The sequence below is a fragment of the Anticarsia gemmatalis genome, chromosome 20 (assembly GCF_050436995.1).
Source record: "Anticarsia gemmatalis isolate Benzon Research Colony breed Stoneville strain chromosome 20, ilAntGemm2 primary, whole genome shotgun sequence".
In the NCBI taxonomy this organism is placed as follows: Eukaryota; Metazoa; Arthropoda; class Insecta; order Lepidoptera; family Erebidae; genus Anticarsia; species Anticarsia gemmatalis.
This window is the reverse complement of record NC_134764.1, coordinates 1,290,697-1,304,646: the sequence shown is the minus strand read 5'-3', so window position 1 is coordinate 1,304,646 and position 13,950 is coordinate 1,290,697. Positions and strand designations below refer to the sequence as shown.

The 13,950-nt window shown below is 33.8% G+C and overlaps 2 protein-coding genes and 1 long non-coding RNA gene across 4 annotated transcripts; all 3 read right to left on the bottom strand.

Annotated features, from left to right (window-relative positions):
• Positions 1 to 733: 733 nt before the first annotated feature.
• On the bottom strand, positions 734 to 5,032 carry LOC142981786 (facilitated trehalose transporter Tret1-like). Of its 2 annotated transcripts, XM_076127890.1 has the most exons (4): positions 4,960 to 5,032; positions 3,086 to 3,188; positions 2,503 to 2,641; positions 734 to 2,173 (listed from the first exon to the last, which is right to left on the bottom strand). In XM_076127890.1, the coding sequence occupies exons 2-4, from the start codon at positions 3,149 to 3,151 to the stop codon at positions 876 to 878; spliced, it is 1,503 nt and encodes a 500-aa protein (XP_075984005.1). In that variant the 5' UTR covers positions 3,152 to 3,188; positions 4,960 to 5,032; the 3' UTR covers positions 734 to 875. The 2 variants fall into 2 exon arrangements, with proteins under 2 accessions (XP_075984005.1, XP_075984006.1); XM_076127891.1 differs by lacking the exon at positions 4,960 to 5,032 and having other exon boundaries at positions 3,086 to 3,201.
• Positions 5,033 to 6,954: 1,922 nt separating this feature from the next.
• LOC142981646 (uncharacterized) lies at positions 6,955 to 9,984 on the bottom strand. Its single transcript, XR_012959943.1, has 3 exons — positions 9,846 to 9,984; positions 9,182 to 9,320; positions 6,955 to 9,094 (listed from the first exon to the last, which is right to left on the bottom strand). It is a non-coding gene; the product is annotated as an uncharacterized LOC142981646 (long non-coding RNA).
• A 1,443-nt stretch (positions 9,985 to 11,427) lies between these two features.
• LOC142981860 (trehalose transporter 1-like protein) lies at positions 11,428 to 13,590 on the bottom strand. Its single transcript, XM_076127997.1, has 4 exons — positions 13,516 to 13,590; positions 13,105 to 13,243; positions 11,784 to 12,710; positions 11,428 to 11,543 (listed from the first exon to the last, which is right to left on the bottom strand). Exons 1-4 carry the CDS (start codon positions 13,588 to 13,590, stop codon positions 11,428 to 11,430), a joined length of 1,257 nt encoding a protein of 418 aa, XP_075984112.1.
• Positions 13,591 to 13,950: the final 360 nt, after the last annotated feature.

Sequence of the window (13,950 nt, the reverse complement as noted above, 5' to 3'; positions counted from 1 at the left end):
CCATTTGTTTTCAAGTTCAGGACTTGAGAAAGCTATTGCGATTTTCTATATCATTGTATTAAAAAATGCCATTTCGAAAATTTTCACATTCTTGGACAGCGTGATAGGATTCACAATTAATTTAGGATAATGTAATCGAGGGTCACTGGCTATAAAAATAACCTTAAAAAGACAATTGTCATTTTTAACAACTTTAAAAAGTTTTCTAGAAAATACCCCTGTCTAATGAAAGATTACTAATGAACAATTTATTGAGCACATGTTAATTCATCATATTTATTTACTAATGTTTCAATAATATATGTGATTATGTACTGAATGATAACAAATATTTCAAAAAAAAATACAATCTGTGTCATAATACGCATTCGACACATAGTACATAGTTTTGACATTTGTAAAGGCAAAACCAGAATACTAATTAGATATTTTAATGTTCCGGTAGATAATACTAATAACTGTGTTGGACGAAATACCTGTTTATAATTTTAGACTTATTTTTATTGCATTTGAAGACATTCTTGCATGTTACTAAAAAGATTCTCGATCCCAAATGTCTTTCTTTTCAAAAAAATATAAGCAAATTATATAACGTCTTTTTATTTGGGTTTAACCTTATGATTGGGTAATAAAACTCCATGGAAAATGAATAAGTAATATAATTACCAAATTACTATTATCATAATTTCAGTTAGCATAATACTGCACATTAAGCAATACGTATCCTTCGCAACGTAGGTTGAAACAGAATATGGATTTACTCCTCTTGTTTTTTGTACTTATTTTAACAAAAAAGGCGGCACATTATTTATAGGTCTCAATACATAAAAAAGTTTTTATCTAGATTGTTATTTAATCGAAAATTACTTAACAAGCTACGACGTTTCTTCCAAATTTTGTTTCTTTGGAACAATAGTGACATTACTTTTCACAGGTAGCAATTCCTTCATTTCCTCAACCGGTTTTATATTTCTCATCCAATCAGAAATCTCCTGTAAAGTTTTATCTTTAGTTTCTGGTATATAAAAATATATTAACACCAAACATATTACTGAAAATATACCGAACAAGAAAAACGTGCCATGAGTGCCTAAAGTCGCAAAAAGATACGGAGCAACTTTGACTGAAGTGCCGTAGAAAAATAAATATATTAGTCCCATAGCACAAGATGAGACGCTCCTCGATTCTATCGGCAACATTTCACCTGATATACATGAAGATAATATCATAATACCACATCCAATTGCTACCGAAAACCCTACCAATAACAATATAGATATGTATTTATTTTCAGAAACAACTGATAATTTAACTAAATATAAATACAGAGAGAGTAGAAACAAAAATGTAACTCCTATAGAAGAAGCAGTAAGGAGCAAAGTACGTCGTTTAAATAATTTAGAAAACACGCAACCCACATACATACTTAATACTGTAACTGCGTCTATAATCAACATACCTGTGTAAGCCGCTGAAGTATTATTAGTAATCTTTTTCAAAATTTCTACAGCATAAACTGTGTATACTAATTTACCAGAAAATGTGTACAATGATTTTATCAAAATAGCTAATAACAATGGTTTATAAAACTGTCTTGATTTAACTGTTTTCACAATATTTAACACTTTAAATCTTAACGAAATATTTACTTTATCGTTTAACTTAACAGCTATTAATTTTTCTAATTCTTTTTCTGAGCTCGAACTTGATCCTATTAGCCATCTATGGGATTTAGTACATTTATCAAAATGTCCTTTATCAGCCAACCAAAGCGGGGACTCTGGCCAGAAATAAACGGTGACAAGGTTGTATGCTAAACAAACTATAGCAAGCAACGGAATATTCTTCCAATGAAAGAAAGTACCAATGGTATTAGCGACTAGAACACCCCAGAAGTAAGTAGCAGATTTGAAAGTGAGGAACATACCTCGGTATTCTTTAGAACTATATTCTGTAACGACCATAATAAATATTGTCATGTGGGAGCCCATGACAGCCCCTTGAAAGACTTGGCTGATCAAGATTGGCTTGATGTCGGAACTGCAGTAGCACATGATGAAGCCGATCAAAGAACTGATGCTGACGATGCTATGGGTTATTCGTCTGCCAAGATATGTTGCGGAAATTGGTAGAATGAATACCCATGGTAACCCGCAGAAGGCGAAGAGGGCCGCTGAAAACAAAAAAAGAGAATAATTAGTTTTTGAATAAGAGCATGCGGTCAAATAAGAATCTTATTTTTAGTATTAAGACCACTTAGTTTAGGATGAAGTATCGTCAATGACAAATTAAAGAAAGTACTTTCTCTTACATCACAGACGATCGATAATTATCCTCCCATAAATTAAATAACCATTACTGTCTCGCTGCTGGGCTAAGGTCTCACTTAAAGATCAATTTCTTTTTAAATACGCAGACAAAATTTAATCCTCAAGAACTGTGTTAAAGAAATATCAAATGGAAATACCATAGAAAAAAAGATTTCAAAGACAAACTTCTTACGTAGCCATGATGCTTGTTCAGGAGTGACTGCATCAGTGGAATTAGTTTCTTGTCTCAGTTGTGGCACCAACACTGTCGGTGCTCCCGTATTCAAGCCCATTACGAAGAAAGAAGAAAATGCTCCACTGCATATCAGCAACTGAGGATCAAGAAGAAAAAAAATCGTTTTAGTTAACACCTTTTCACCACACCACTGCCACCACTTCGTCAATCACTGGAAGTCAAGTTTTGTATTCTAAAACAAAACGAGAACATCCTTAAAATGTTTGATTCAGATTTAGTTGGTGTTTTCAATAAGTTTATTTTTATTTGCTAAAGTTTACCCACAGCAATTCTTACTTTTTTTCTTACGTTTTTATATATAGCTTTTTAAGGGCAGATGTTCACAGATAACTCTATTCAAGAACAGAATCTACCGAGATATTAAATAAATAAATAAATGACACTTCAAACAAAATTAAGACAGTAGAAAAAGTAGCTCTAATTGAAAATAAATAATTTCATACCACTATCACAACACTACTTAAATACATTTCATAAGACGTGCCATCTCAAATTTTAAGAATAGAAAATACAAATGTACCTGTCTCAAAAAATGAATCCATTCGAATTTCTTGTTTTGGCTATCAATATCTCCACACAAAGACATGTTTTGTCAAGATTTGAACACGTTGTGGTCCATACAACTGAAAGAGAATCAAGTTGTCACCTTTAAAACTTAAAAGAGCATCTTTAGGGCGCGGTCAAATAAGGAAATGAAATGAAATGAAATGAAAATAATAATATATGAGATATATGATAGTAAGTAAATATTTTGTTATGAAATTTCTAATGTACCTATAACTTATGTACATGTGTAGTAGATACTGTTAGTGTAAGGTGGTCATAAATAAATGTTATGGCTTAAGAACTGATGAATGATCTCCTAAAAAAATTTACTATTTCAATTTTGTATTGACCAACGTTTCGAGCTTGTTTTTTAGAAACTTTCTTTTCTACATATCACGTCTATTATACCCGTAGGTGAAGGCAGAACTGTATGAAATACTCAGTCTCGGGTTTGATTCCCGGATCGGGCAAAGTGCTATTGATATTAACTAATAGATTTTACCTTTAGAACTGTAATAAGATATCCGTATGTAATAAACGTGCAACCTGCACGTTTATTACTTACGGATATCTTATTTAGTCCCCGTTACATGACTTCTAGATAACTATCATATAGTTTATGACATGATGAATAAAGTTAACAGCTGTTGACTCACACATTTGCTGTCACTTTATCCAGCAGATAGGCTTATCTGACAGTTATTCGACTGCCTTCATGGCGCAGTGGTTTAGATCACTACACCGCTACCATTGCGACGGGAGGTCGTGGGTTCCATTCACACAGGACAATTATTTGTGCGATCCACAATTAATTGTTTCGGGTCTGGTTGTACTTTGTGTCCGTTGTTTGTATGTTTGTAAAAGTCCCCGCGACACAAGAGCAATGGTTTGTGCGGGAGATGTCTTTAAAAAAAAATCTAAACTGCTAAACCGGCCCTTAATTTTCTGACTGTCAGTAGGAATGTGCCTTTATGCATAAATGTTTTCGAGGGTTTTTGTACAATAGATCTTTTTAAAAACAAAAGTTTGACAATTTGCATAAAAAAACAACCTTTTTCTAATTTAAGTTTCTCACGTGTCAATGTTTTGTTTTAATTATAACTTTACTAGTTTCTGTCTGCGATTTTTCCCGTGTGTATAAAACTTTCTCGGGGTTAGAAGTGTCTTAAATGTTAATCCAGATTGTAAACTGTTTGTATAACCATCGATTTTTCAGTAGTTTTGGCCTAATTGATAATATTTAATCTTTGCAGACTTTTTTCAGATATTAAGGTTACTATAATAGATAGTATTTCCCTATTTATTAGAGGTGTGCTTTGCCATATGTGATTTGTGGGAAAAATGTATTTTAATAGGTTTGAAAATTAACAAAAATCAATTACAATTATCTGCTACATTTTTCAATTTTTCTTGGTTTGGTTTTTGGGTCGTCCTGAACAAATTTTTAAAATACCAGGTTTATTATAAACAAACTCCAACGCAGATATCGCCAGGAAAAAAAACTATAACATAATTCTTATTACTGATTTTCTTTTTTATAAACCCATAACTGTCCCACTGCAGGGCAAGGGTCTCCTAACAAACGAGGGGGAGGGATTAGGCCTGAGTCCACCACGCTGGCCAAGTGCGGGTTGGGGACTTTGCATGCCTTCAATAAATGTATTAAATAAATTTTTGGCATGTAAGGTTTCCTCACGATGTTTTCCTTCACGTTGGAACATGTGATAATTATTTCTAATACACACATAACTTCGAAAAGTCATTAATGTGTTGCCTCGGATTCGAACCTGCGACCACTTGCGTTAGAGGTGCCAACTTAAACTGAAATTATTACTGAAATTAACTTACCGAAATAAGATAATATATATATTTTAGTTCTTTTCTTTGATTCATACAAAACGTGTGTTGCTATAAATAAAATCGCAAGACTAACATTAAACTAAGCAAAACAATATATTTGAAACATTGTAAAACAAACTAATACTAATATAACAGTGAATCATCTATACCTACTATCTATACCAATATTATAAAGCTGAAGAGTTTGTTTGTTTGTTTGAACGCGCTAATCTCAGGAACTACTGGTCCGATTTCAAAAAATGACTAGATTTCTTTCTCTGTTAGATAGCCCATTTATCGAAGAAGGACATAGGCTATATATCCTATTCACGCTACGACTAATAATTAGTCGTAGCGTGAATAGGAGAAGAATACCAGTAAGAAATGTTACAAAAACGGAAAAATGTTGACCCATTCTCTTATGTGACGCAAGCGAAGTTGCGCGGGTCAGCTAGTCAGCAATAAAAATAAGTAATCATCAGTAATAAATGCATTGTCACGATTTTTTTATTGTTGTCAGACTGTACTACTGTCAAGAGCTTGGTTTCAGTGATAACAGCCGAGCGGATCAATTTCTTAGGTTAAGCGACGCATGCCGAGGTTGTTCCGTGGATGGGTGACCATATTTTACATACCGAGTTCCTCCGTTTTTCAGAAGTGACGTTCAATTGTGGGTTAATTTTCAAAGATATTTGACAGTCGTTACCAGTAGTCAGGATGTTGAAAGTCTGACAACCTGTTTTACCGAGAGGTATCTTGTTATAACCCAGGTGACTGGGTTATCAAGGTTCGATGGGTAGTCGCTCCATGTAAAATACTGGTATCCTGCTGCATCTGGTAAGACTGGAAGTCAACTCCAACATAGAAAGAAAGGCTAGGCTGATTGAGACTGTACTTTTGTACTCTGTTGAGTATAGTTGTGTATGTGGCTGCTGAAAACGATGTCTTCGGGTTCAATTCCCAGGTCGCGCAAAATGCTTTTGTACTTTTCTAACTTTTATTATAATATTTTTCATAGTATAGTAAGCTGCCACGCCTATCAGTCCTTTATTACATAGGGCTCATATTGCGAAAAGCAGTACTAAAAAAGAGCCCTGCATTGAGTCAATAAAACGCCTTATATAATAATTTCAGCAATGTGTATATGACAATCTTCACATTGTGTGGTCATAGGAGCTGAAAAATACTTATTTGTTTTGTTTCCGCCTTTAATGATAGTTAAGATAATAATAAGTTAGTGGTTGAAGTTGGCACCTCCCACGCAAGTGGTCGCACTATCAAACCCGGGCGCCACCCCAATGACTTTTCGTAGTTATGTGATTCACAAATAATTGTTTTGGGTCTGGTTGTACTTTGTGTCCATTGTTTGTATGTTTTAAAAGTCCTCGCGACAACAGCAAGTCTTAGTGCGGGAGTTGTCTTTAAAAAAAATATAATAAATAAAATAAATTTAACCCATTACTGTCCCACTGCTGGGCAAGGGTCTCCTCCCGTAATTAGGAAAGGGTTAGGCCTTGAGTCCACCACGCTGGCCAAGTGCGGGTTGGGGACTTTGCATGCCCTTAATAAATGTATTAAACAAATTTTAGGCATGCAAGGTTTCCTCACGATGTTTTCCTTCACCGTTGGAGCATGTGATAATTATTTCTAATACACACATAACTTCGAAAAGTCATTGGTGTGTTGCCTCTTATACCACTCGGCTATCACTGCTTAAAAAAAAAGAAAAACAAAATCATCTGCAATCTAATTGTTAGTTTAGTTAATTGGTGTTAATTTGACTAGCTATCAGTTAAATATTGACTTCAATGAGGCCTTAAATTAAGTACAAGATAACATAGTGGCTATTTCCATATTTAATTACTTCTATTTAGAGATCAAAGATACATTTTTACTTAAAATTAAGACATCATCTTCCGTCTTATTTTTCATACATTTTGCAATTTCGTGTAGTGTCTTATCTTGATTTCTGGTAAATAATAATAAAAATAAAAAAAATAAAAATAATTGCATATTTTATTCGTCAACTACGAGTTTGGTATATTTTTAAATATATAATTATTATATTATTTATTGTATAAAATATTTGCTAGGGAATTCTACATGCTTAAACACTTATTGAAAGCATTTTTCCAAAAATGACGTTCACGTAAATGAAAATGCTACTTCTGATATTTATTTTTAATCTGATGAGTGTTTTAATAGTATAATTAATAATATAATAAACTAGCTGATCCGGCGAACTTCGTACCGCCTAAAATATGCAAAATTAAATGTCTATTTTTCAATATTTCTGAGAGATTTTCTTAATATTTTTTCCGTAAGAACCTTCTCCTAATAATAACAAATACAACACATAAAGAATTAGTAAAGCGATTAGCGGTCCAGCTATTCACGCGTGATGCCGTCACCAAGAAAAACGGGTTTCATTTTTATATACATATATAGATCACATTAATAATTTCTTCACCCTACCCTTTTATTCGACTATATTGGACTCGGCTTCCAGTCTTAGTAGATAACGCTGTATACAAGTATTTTTCTTGGAGCGACTGCCTATCGGACCTCCACAACCTAGTTTAAATAGAACTGAACTGACTGTGCTGATTTCAAAACGTGTGTGAACAGCTACTCGCTTACTATACTGTCGTGGTTTAGAAACATTTTACTGTCTCGACCGTTTGCTCGGTACGTGTGATCAAGGCATAAGACTGGTTGTCAGACTTTCAAGCTTCTGACTACCGGTAATGACTAAGCTACATAAAATACTAATATATTCAGTTTACATAATTACAAAGCTTAAACTTATATACCAGAGTATGATAATTTACAGTATTCCATAGTTTTATCTTTCGTTTATTTTACTTCTGATTTTCAGGCACAATAGTTACATTATCTCTTACAGTTGGTAATAATCTATTATCTTCTACAGACTTAACACCTTTCATACATTCAGCAATTTCTTGCAGAGTCTTATCTTTAGTTTCAGGTAAATAGTAATAAATTAATACCAAACAAATCGTCGAAGATATGCCAAAGTACAAAAAGGTTCCATGAGTCCCAAAGTAATAGAAAATAGTTGGAGATAACTTTATAGTACTTCCATACAGTATTTTTTGAAGTAAAAATATCACACATAACGAAAAGCTTCTTGATTCTATAGGTAATATCTCTCCTATAATAGATGTAGACATAATCATAGGACCACAGCCTATACTGATAGAAAAACCTACTAACAAAGTAATTGAAACATATTTATCTTCAGCAAATACATTAAATTTAACTAAGTACAAATAAATTGAAAGAATATATAAAAATGCTACTCCTATTGAGGAACAAGCAAATAGTAAAGTGCGTCTTTTGAAGACTTTCACGAATGCACAGCCGATATACATACTGAATATTGTCACTGCATCTATGATCAACATACCGGCGTATGCTGTACTTGTCTTATTAGTTATTTTCTTAAGTATTTCTACAGCATATACTGTGTATATTAATTTACCAGAAAACACATACAAAGCAATCAATAGTTGCGATAGTAATATGGGCTTATAGATTTCTTTCTTGATTATCGATTTAAACATATAGCTTATTTGATACTTTAAAGGCATTTTAATTTTGTTATTCTGATTTTCAGTTAATAATTTTGCTAATTCCTCTTCTGATTTTTCACTTGATCCTTTGAGCCATCTGTGAGATTTAGCACATTCGTCAAGACGTCCCATTTTCGCCAACCAAAGTGGTGACTCTGGCCAAAAATATCCTGCGATGAGGCTGTAGACAGAACACGCCATTCCAAGCATAGGTATACTTTTCCAGTGAAGGAATGTTCCTAAAACATTTGAAGTCAAAATACCCCAGAAGAATGTTGCAGATTTAATTGTTAAAAATAATCCTCTATGCTCTGAGGAGGTATATTCAGCAATGAACATTATAACTGTACATACATAAGGACTCATGAAAATCCCTTGAAAGAACTGAGCTATCATTACTACTTGGATATTTGGACTGCAGTAAAAGATAATGAATCCAATCAGAGTGCCAGTGGATACGATGGTATGAGTGACTTTTCTACCAAAATACGCAGCCATCGCGTTTTGTACTATCAATCCAGGAATTGCGGTGTAGCTTGCAATGGCAGCTGAAAAAAAAACAATGTAAAAAGCTATGCACTTTGAATAAAAAAATATTCAGTTTGCGTTTTCGGTAAATTATAAAACCAACTTACGTAGCCATGATGCTTGTTCAGGAGTGACTGCGTCAGTGGAATTAGCTTCTTGTCTCAGTTGTGGCACCAACACTGTCGGTGCTCCCACTTCCACACCGAGGATGAATAAACACATAATCGCTGCACTATTTATCAGCAGCTGAAAATCAATTGTTAGATATTGTTATTCATTTTATGGCTAGCAGCAGGATTTGTTTCTAAAAAAATATGCGTTTAAGGATTTGGTTGATTTTTTTTCAATCGCCCACCTGCATGGCTACGAGCATTCTTGGATATTTTAAGAGTATTTGGAAATTTTGAAAAGAAACGTGGGCTAGTAGCATAGGAATCTGAAATCTCACTGCTCGGCAAGGGTCTCCTTTCAAGCGAGGGAAGAATTAGGCATTGAGTTCACCACGCTGACCGAGTGCGAGTTGGGGACAAGTGAAAGAAACCATTGTGAAGAAACCTTGTATGCCCAAAAAATTGTTTTCAAAAAATGTCTAAGAACGCTCGCACATAAGTATCCTTTAATACAAAAAAAGTTAAATTAAAATCACTGCATCCGTTCGGGAGTTATGATGCCACAGACAGACAGACACACACACAGACACTTCGACAACACCGCTCTTTTTGCGTCGGGGGTTAAAAATACAATATTAATAAGTGAACGAATGAAACGTACCTGTCTATAAAAGTATTTTCTTTTCAGCCTGTTCCTTTTCTGGTTCATTTTCAATTCTATATCGAAATCATTCATCTTGATTCCTTTAAGACTTTAGATTGATTTTTTATTCGTTAAAAAATACTACATTACTCTCGTGGGTACCCATGAATACTGTGCTAAGCTAGTCAACCATGCAAAAATAGCACTTAATTGATGCAAATATATTTATTATGGAAGCATAAAAAAACTTGATAATCTAGTTATTTTTTAACTATCTACTCATTTTGTGAGCATTCGAATAAAAAACTAATATTTGCCGAAGTTCCGTACAAAAATTATTTCAAGCTATGTACTTACATCTATACTAATATTATAAAGCTGAAGAGTTTGTTTGTTTGTTTGTTTGTTTGAACGCGCTAATCTCAGGAACTACTGGTCCGATTTGAAAAATTCTTTCAGTGTTAGATAGCCTATTTATCGAGGAAGGCTATAGGCTATATATCATCACGCTACGACTAATAGGAGCGGAGTAGCAACGAGAAATGTTACAAAAACGGGGAAAATTATGACGCATTCTCTCTTATGTGACGCAAGCGAAGTTGCGCGGGTCAGCTAGTATAGAAATAAAAATGATTCCCGGGAATGTATACGCATAACTTTTGCTTAACTAAACCAGATTGTATAACCCATTTTTAATATGATTGTAACTGTTAGGACAAGGATTGCATGGGATTGATGGGATCAAAATTCCCACAGAAATGGAATCAATGGGATAAAATTCTACTTAACCTTCACGAAGTCAGTAAAATAAGAAATTAAAATCCAAACTTTCAAGTCTGTAGGTCATTTAGGTAGCACAATAAGTGTCTTGTACTATTTCCAAAGGACCCCTAAAACGGATTGACCTATTGGTAAATCTATTCAAAATAATTTTATTATTAACTCATCAAAGTGAACTCCTCGTCGTAAGTGTTGTGCAGAATTCCTTGCATTTATTTCTTCTGACGCTGTGTTAATTTTCTGGCAAAGTTCTGATAAATTTTGTATTGATTTCGAATAGGCTTTTTCTTTTATGCATTCCTAGTAAAAAAATCTACTGGATTTAGATCGGGGGAACGAGGGGGCCATATAATTGAACCACTGCGTCCGATCCATCTACCAGGATATTCTTCGTTCAAATAAAAATAACCGTGTTGTTGCACCATTTTGAAATCAGGTTACAAGGAATTCTTCTGGTTTACGTAAATAAAAATGCTTCTTGTAATTTTTATTTTTATTCTGATGGGTGTTTTTATAATAAATCACTTTAAACTTCTTCATCCTACCCTTTTTTTCAACTAAATTAGAGTTGGCTTCCAGTCTTAGTACATACGTCGCTCCGGGAAAAATACTAATATACTGCCTGTCGGACCTCCACAACCTAGTTACCTGGGTTATACCACGATACCACTTGATAAGACTGGTTGTCAGACTTTCAATCTTCTGACTACTGGTAATGACGAAACTACATTATTGTATACTAATATAATCAGATTACATTATTACAAAGCTTAAACTTGTATAGCAGATTATAATTAATTACAGTATTCCATAGTTTATTTTACTTCTGATTTTCAGGTACAATAGTTACATTATCTCTTACAGTTGGTAATAATCTATTATCTTCTACAGACTTAACGCCTTTCATACATTCAGCAATTTCTTGCAGAGTCTTATCTTTAGTTTCAGGTAAATAGTAATAAATTAATACCAAACAAATCGTCGAAGATATGCCAAAATACAAAAATGTTCCATGAGTCCCAAAGTAATAGAAAATCGTTGGAGATAACTTTATAGCACTTCCATACAGTATTTTTTGAAGTAAAAATATCACACATAACGAAAAGCTTCTTGATTCTATTGGTAATATCTCCCCTATAATAGATGTAGACATAATCATAGGACCACAGCCTATACTGATAGAAAAACCTACTAACAAAGAAATTGAAACATATTTATCTTCAGCAAATACATGAAATTTAACTAAGTACAAATAAATTGAAAGAATATATAAAAATGCTACTCCTATTGAGGAACATGCAAATAGTAAAGTGCGTCTTTTGAAGACTTTCACGAATGCACAGCCGATATACATACTGAATATTGTCACTGCATCTATTATCAACATACCGGCGTATGCTGTACTTGTCTTATTAGTTATTTTCTTAAGTATTTCTACAGCATATACTGTGTATACTAATTTACCAGAAAATACATACAAAGCTATCAATAGTTGCGAAAGCAATACAGGCTTATATATTTCTTTCTTAATTATCGATTTGAACGTATGGTTTATTTGATATTTTAAAGGCATTTTATTTTTGCTATTCTGATTTTCAGCTAATAGTTTTTCTAATTCCTTTTCTGATTTTTCACTTGATCCTTTCAGCCATCTGTGAGATTTAGCACATTGGTCAAAACGTCCCATTTTCGCCAACCAAAGCGGTGACTCTGGCCAAAAATATCCGACGATGAGGCTGTAGACAGAACATGCCATTCCAAGCATAGGTATAGTTTTCCAGTGAAAGAATGTTCCTAAAACATTTGAAGTCAAAATACCCCAGAAGAATGTTGCAGATTTAATTGTTAAAAATAATCCTCTATGCTCTGAAGATGTATATTCAGCAATGAACATTATAACTGTACATACATAAGGACTCATGAAAACCCCTTGAAAGAACTGAGCTATCATTATTACTTGGATATTTGGACTGCAGTAAAAGATAATGAATCCAATTAGAGCGCCAATGGATACGAAGGTATGAGTGACTTTTCTACCGAAATACGCAGCCATCGCGTTTTGTACTATCAATCCAGGAACTGCGGTGTAACTGGCAATGGCAGCTGAAAATAAATATAATATAGCTATTAAACTCTTATTAAATAAAAAGTTCTTCTATATGATCTGTAGAATATCATATTCATTCATTTTGTTCAACTTCAGACTTACGATTGACAAAATGAGTTCTGATAAGTAGTATCATCAGAAGCCCTAGGGGCAGTAAAAAAGGTAGTAAGGTATAAACTCCTGATCACAAGCCAAGCCAATTGAAATCATCTCAATAGTAGTTCGGAGTTTGGTAATGTGCCCGATATATGGCAATAGACTTGCCCCCTATTACATCGGACAAACTTTGCCAAACTTAGATGTATTTATTACGCCTTGTCTACACTTTCGGGTGTGTAACATCACAGCCTTAATGTTACTGATGTTTGGTTAATAATGAAACCAACTTACGTAGCCACGATGCTTGTTCGGGAGTGACTGCATCAGTGGAATTAGCTTCTTGTCTCAGTTGTGGCACTAACACTGTCGGTGCTCCTACTTCGACACCGTGAATGAATAGGCAAATAATCGCTGCGCTATTTACCAACAGCTGAAACAGAACAACAAATGTTCAGTATTAATATCTTCTTCTTTTTAAAAAACATGGTCGATCCAACCCTTTACTGTCCTACTGCTGGGCAAGGACGTCCTCCTGAACGAGGGAAGGCTTTAAGTCCACCCCGCTGGCCAAGTGCGGGTTGGGGACAAGTGAAAGAAAACACAGTGAACAGAACCTTGGCTGCCTAAAAATTGGTTTCATACGTGTAAATTGACAAATAGATATGAATATTAAAAATACAACGAAAATCGAATAAAACATACCTGTCTATAAAAGTATTTTCTTTTCAGCCTGTTCTTTTTCTGGTTCATTTTCAATTCTATATCGAAATCATTCATCTTGATTCCGTTATGATTCTAGATCTAGATTTTTTTTATTCATTAAAAAATACTACATAACTCTTGTAATTACCGATCTCGTTTCATCTTAACTGAGCTAAGTTATTTTTAAAAATAATAAAGGAACTAAGATTTAAATATGTTTTCCTAAGCGTAACGAAACCTTTGGATTTGGGCACTAGAAATGAATGGCTAACGCAAAGTGGGATATTCCATTCTTTATATACTAATTAGTATTGGTCAAATTATATAAGTTACTATAGACCAACAATTTAGTAGAGTGCCTTGGCACGCTCGATTTATCTATACTAATATTATAAAGCTGAAGAGTTTGTTTGTTTGTTTGTTGGTTTGAACGCG

Coding starts and splice junctions, on each gene's coding strand:
- LOC142981786 (XM_076127890.1), bottom strand. CDS start 3,151: ATGTCTTTGTGTGGAGATATTGATAGCCAAAACAAGAAATTCGAATGG. Junction 2,642..3,085: donor GGATTCATTTTTTGAGACAG/GTACATTTGTAT, acceptor CTTGATCCTCAG/TTGCTGATATGCAGTGGAGC. Junction 2,174..2,502: donor TGAACAAGCATCATGGCTAC/GTAAGAAGTTTG, acceptor TTTTGTTTTCAG/CGGCCCTCTTCGCCTTCTGC.
- LOC142981860 (XM_076127997.1), bottom strand. CDS start 13,590: ATGAATGATTTCGATATAGAATTGAAAATGAACCAGAAAAAGAACAGG. Junction 13,244..13,515: donor GAAAATACTTTTATAGACAG/GTATGTTTTATT, acceptor GTTCTGTTTCAG/CTGTTGGTAAATAGCGCAGC. Junction 11,544..11,783: donor GTTAGTAGGTTTTTCTATCA/GTATAGGCTGTG, acceptor CTGAAACTAAAG/ATAAGACTCTGCAAGAAATT.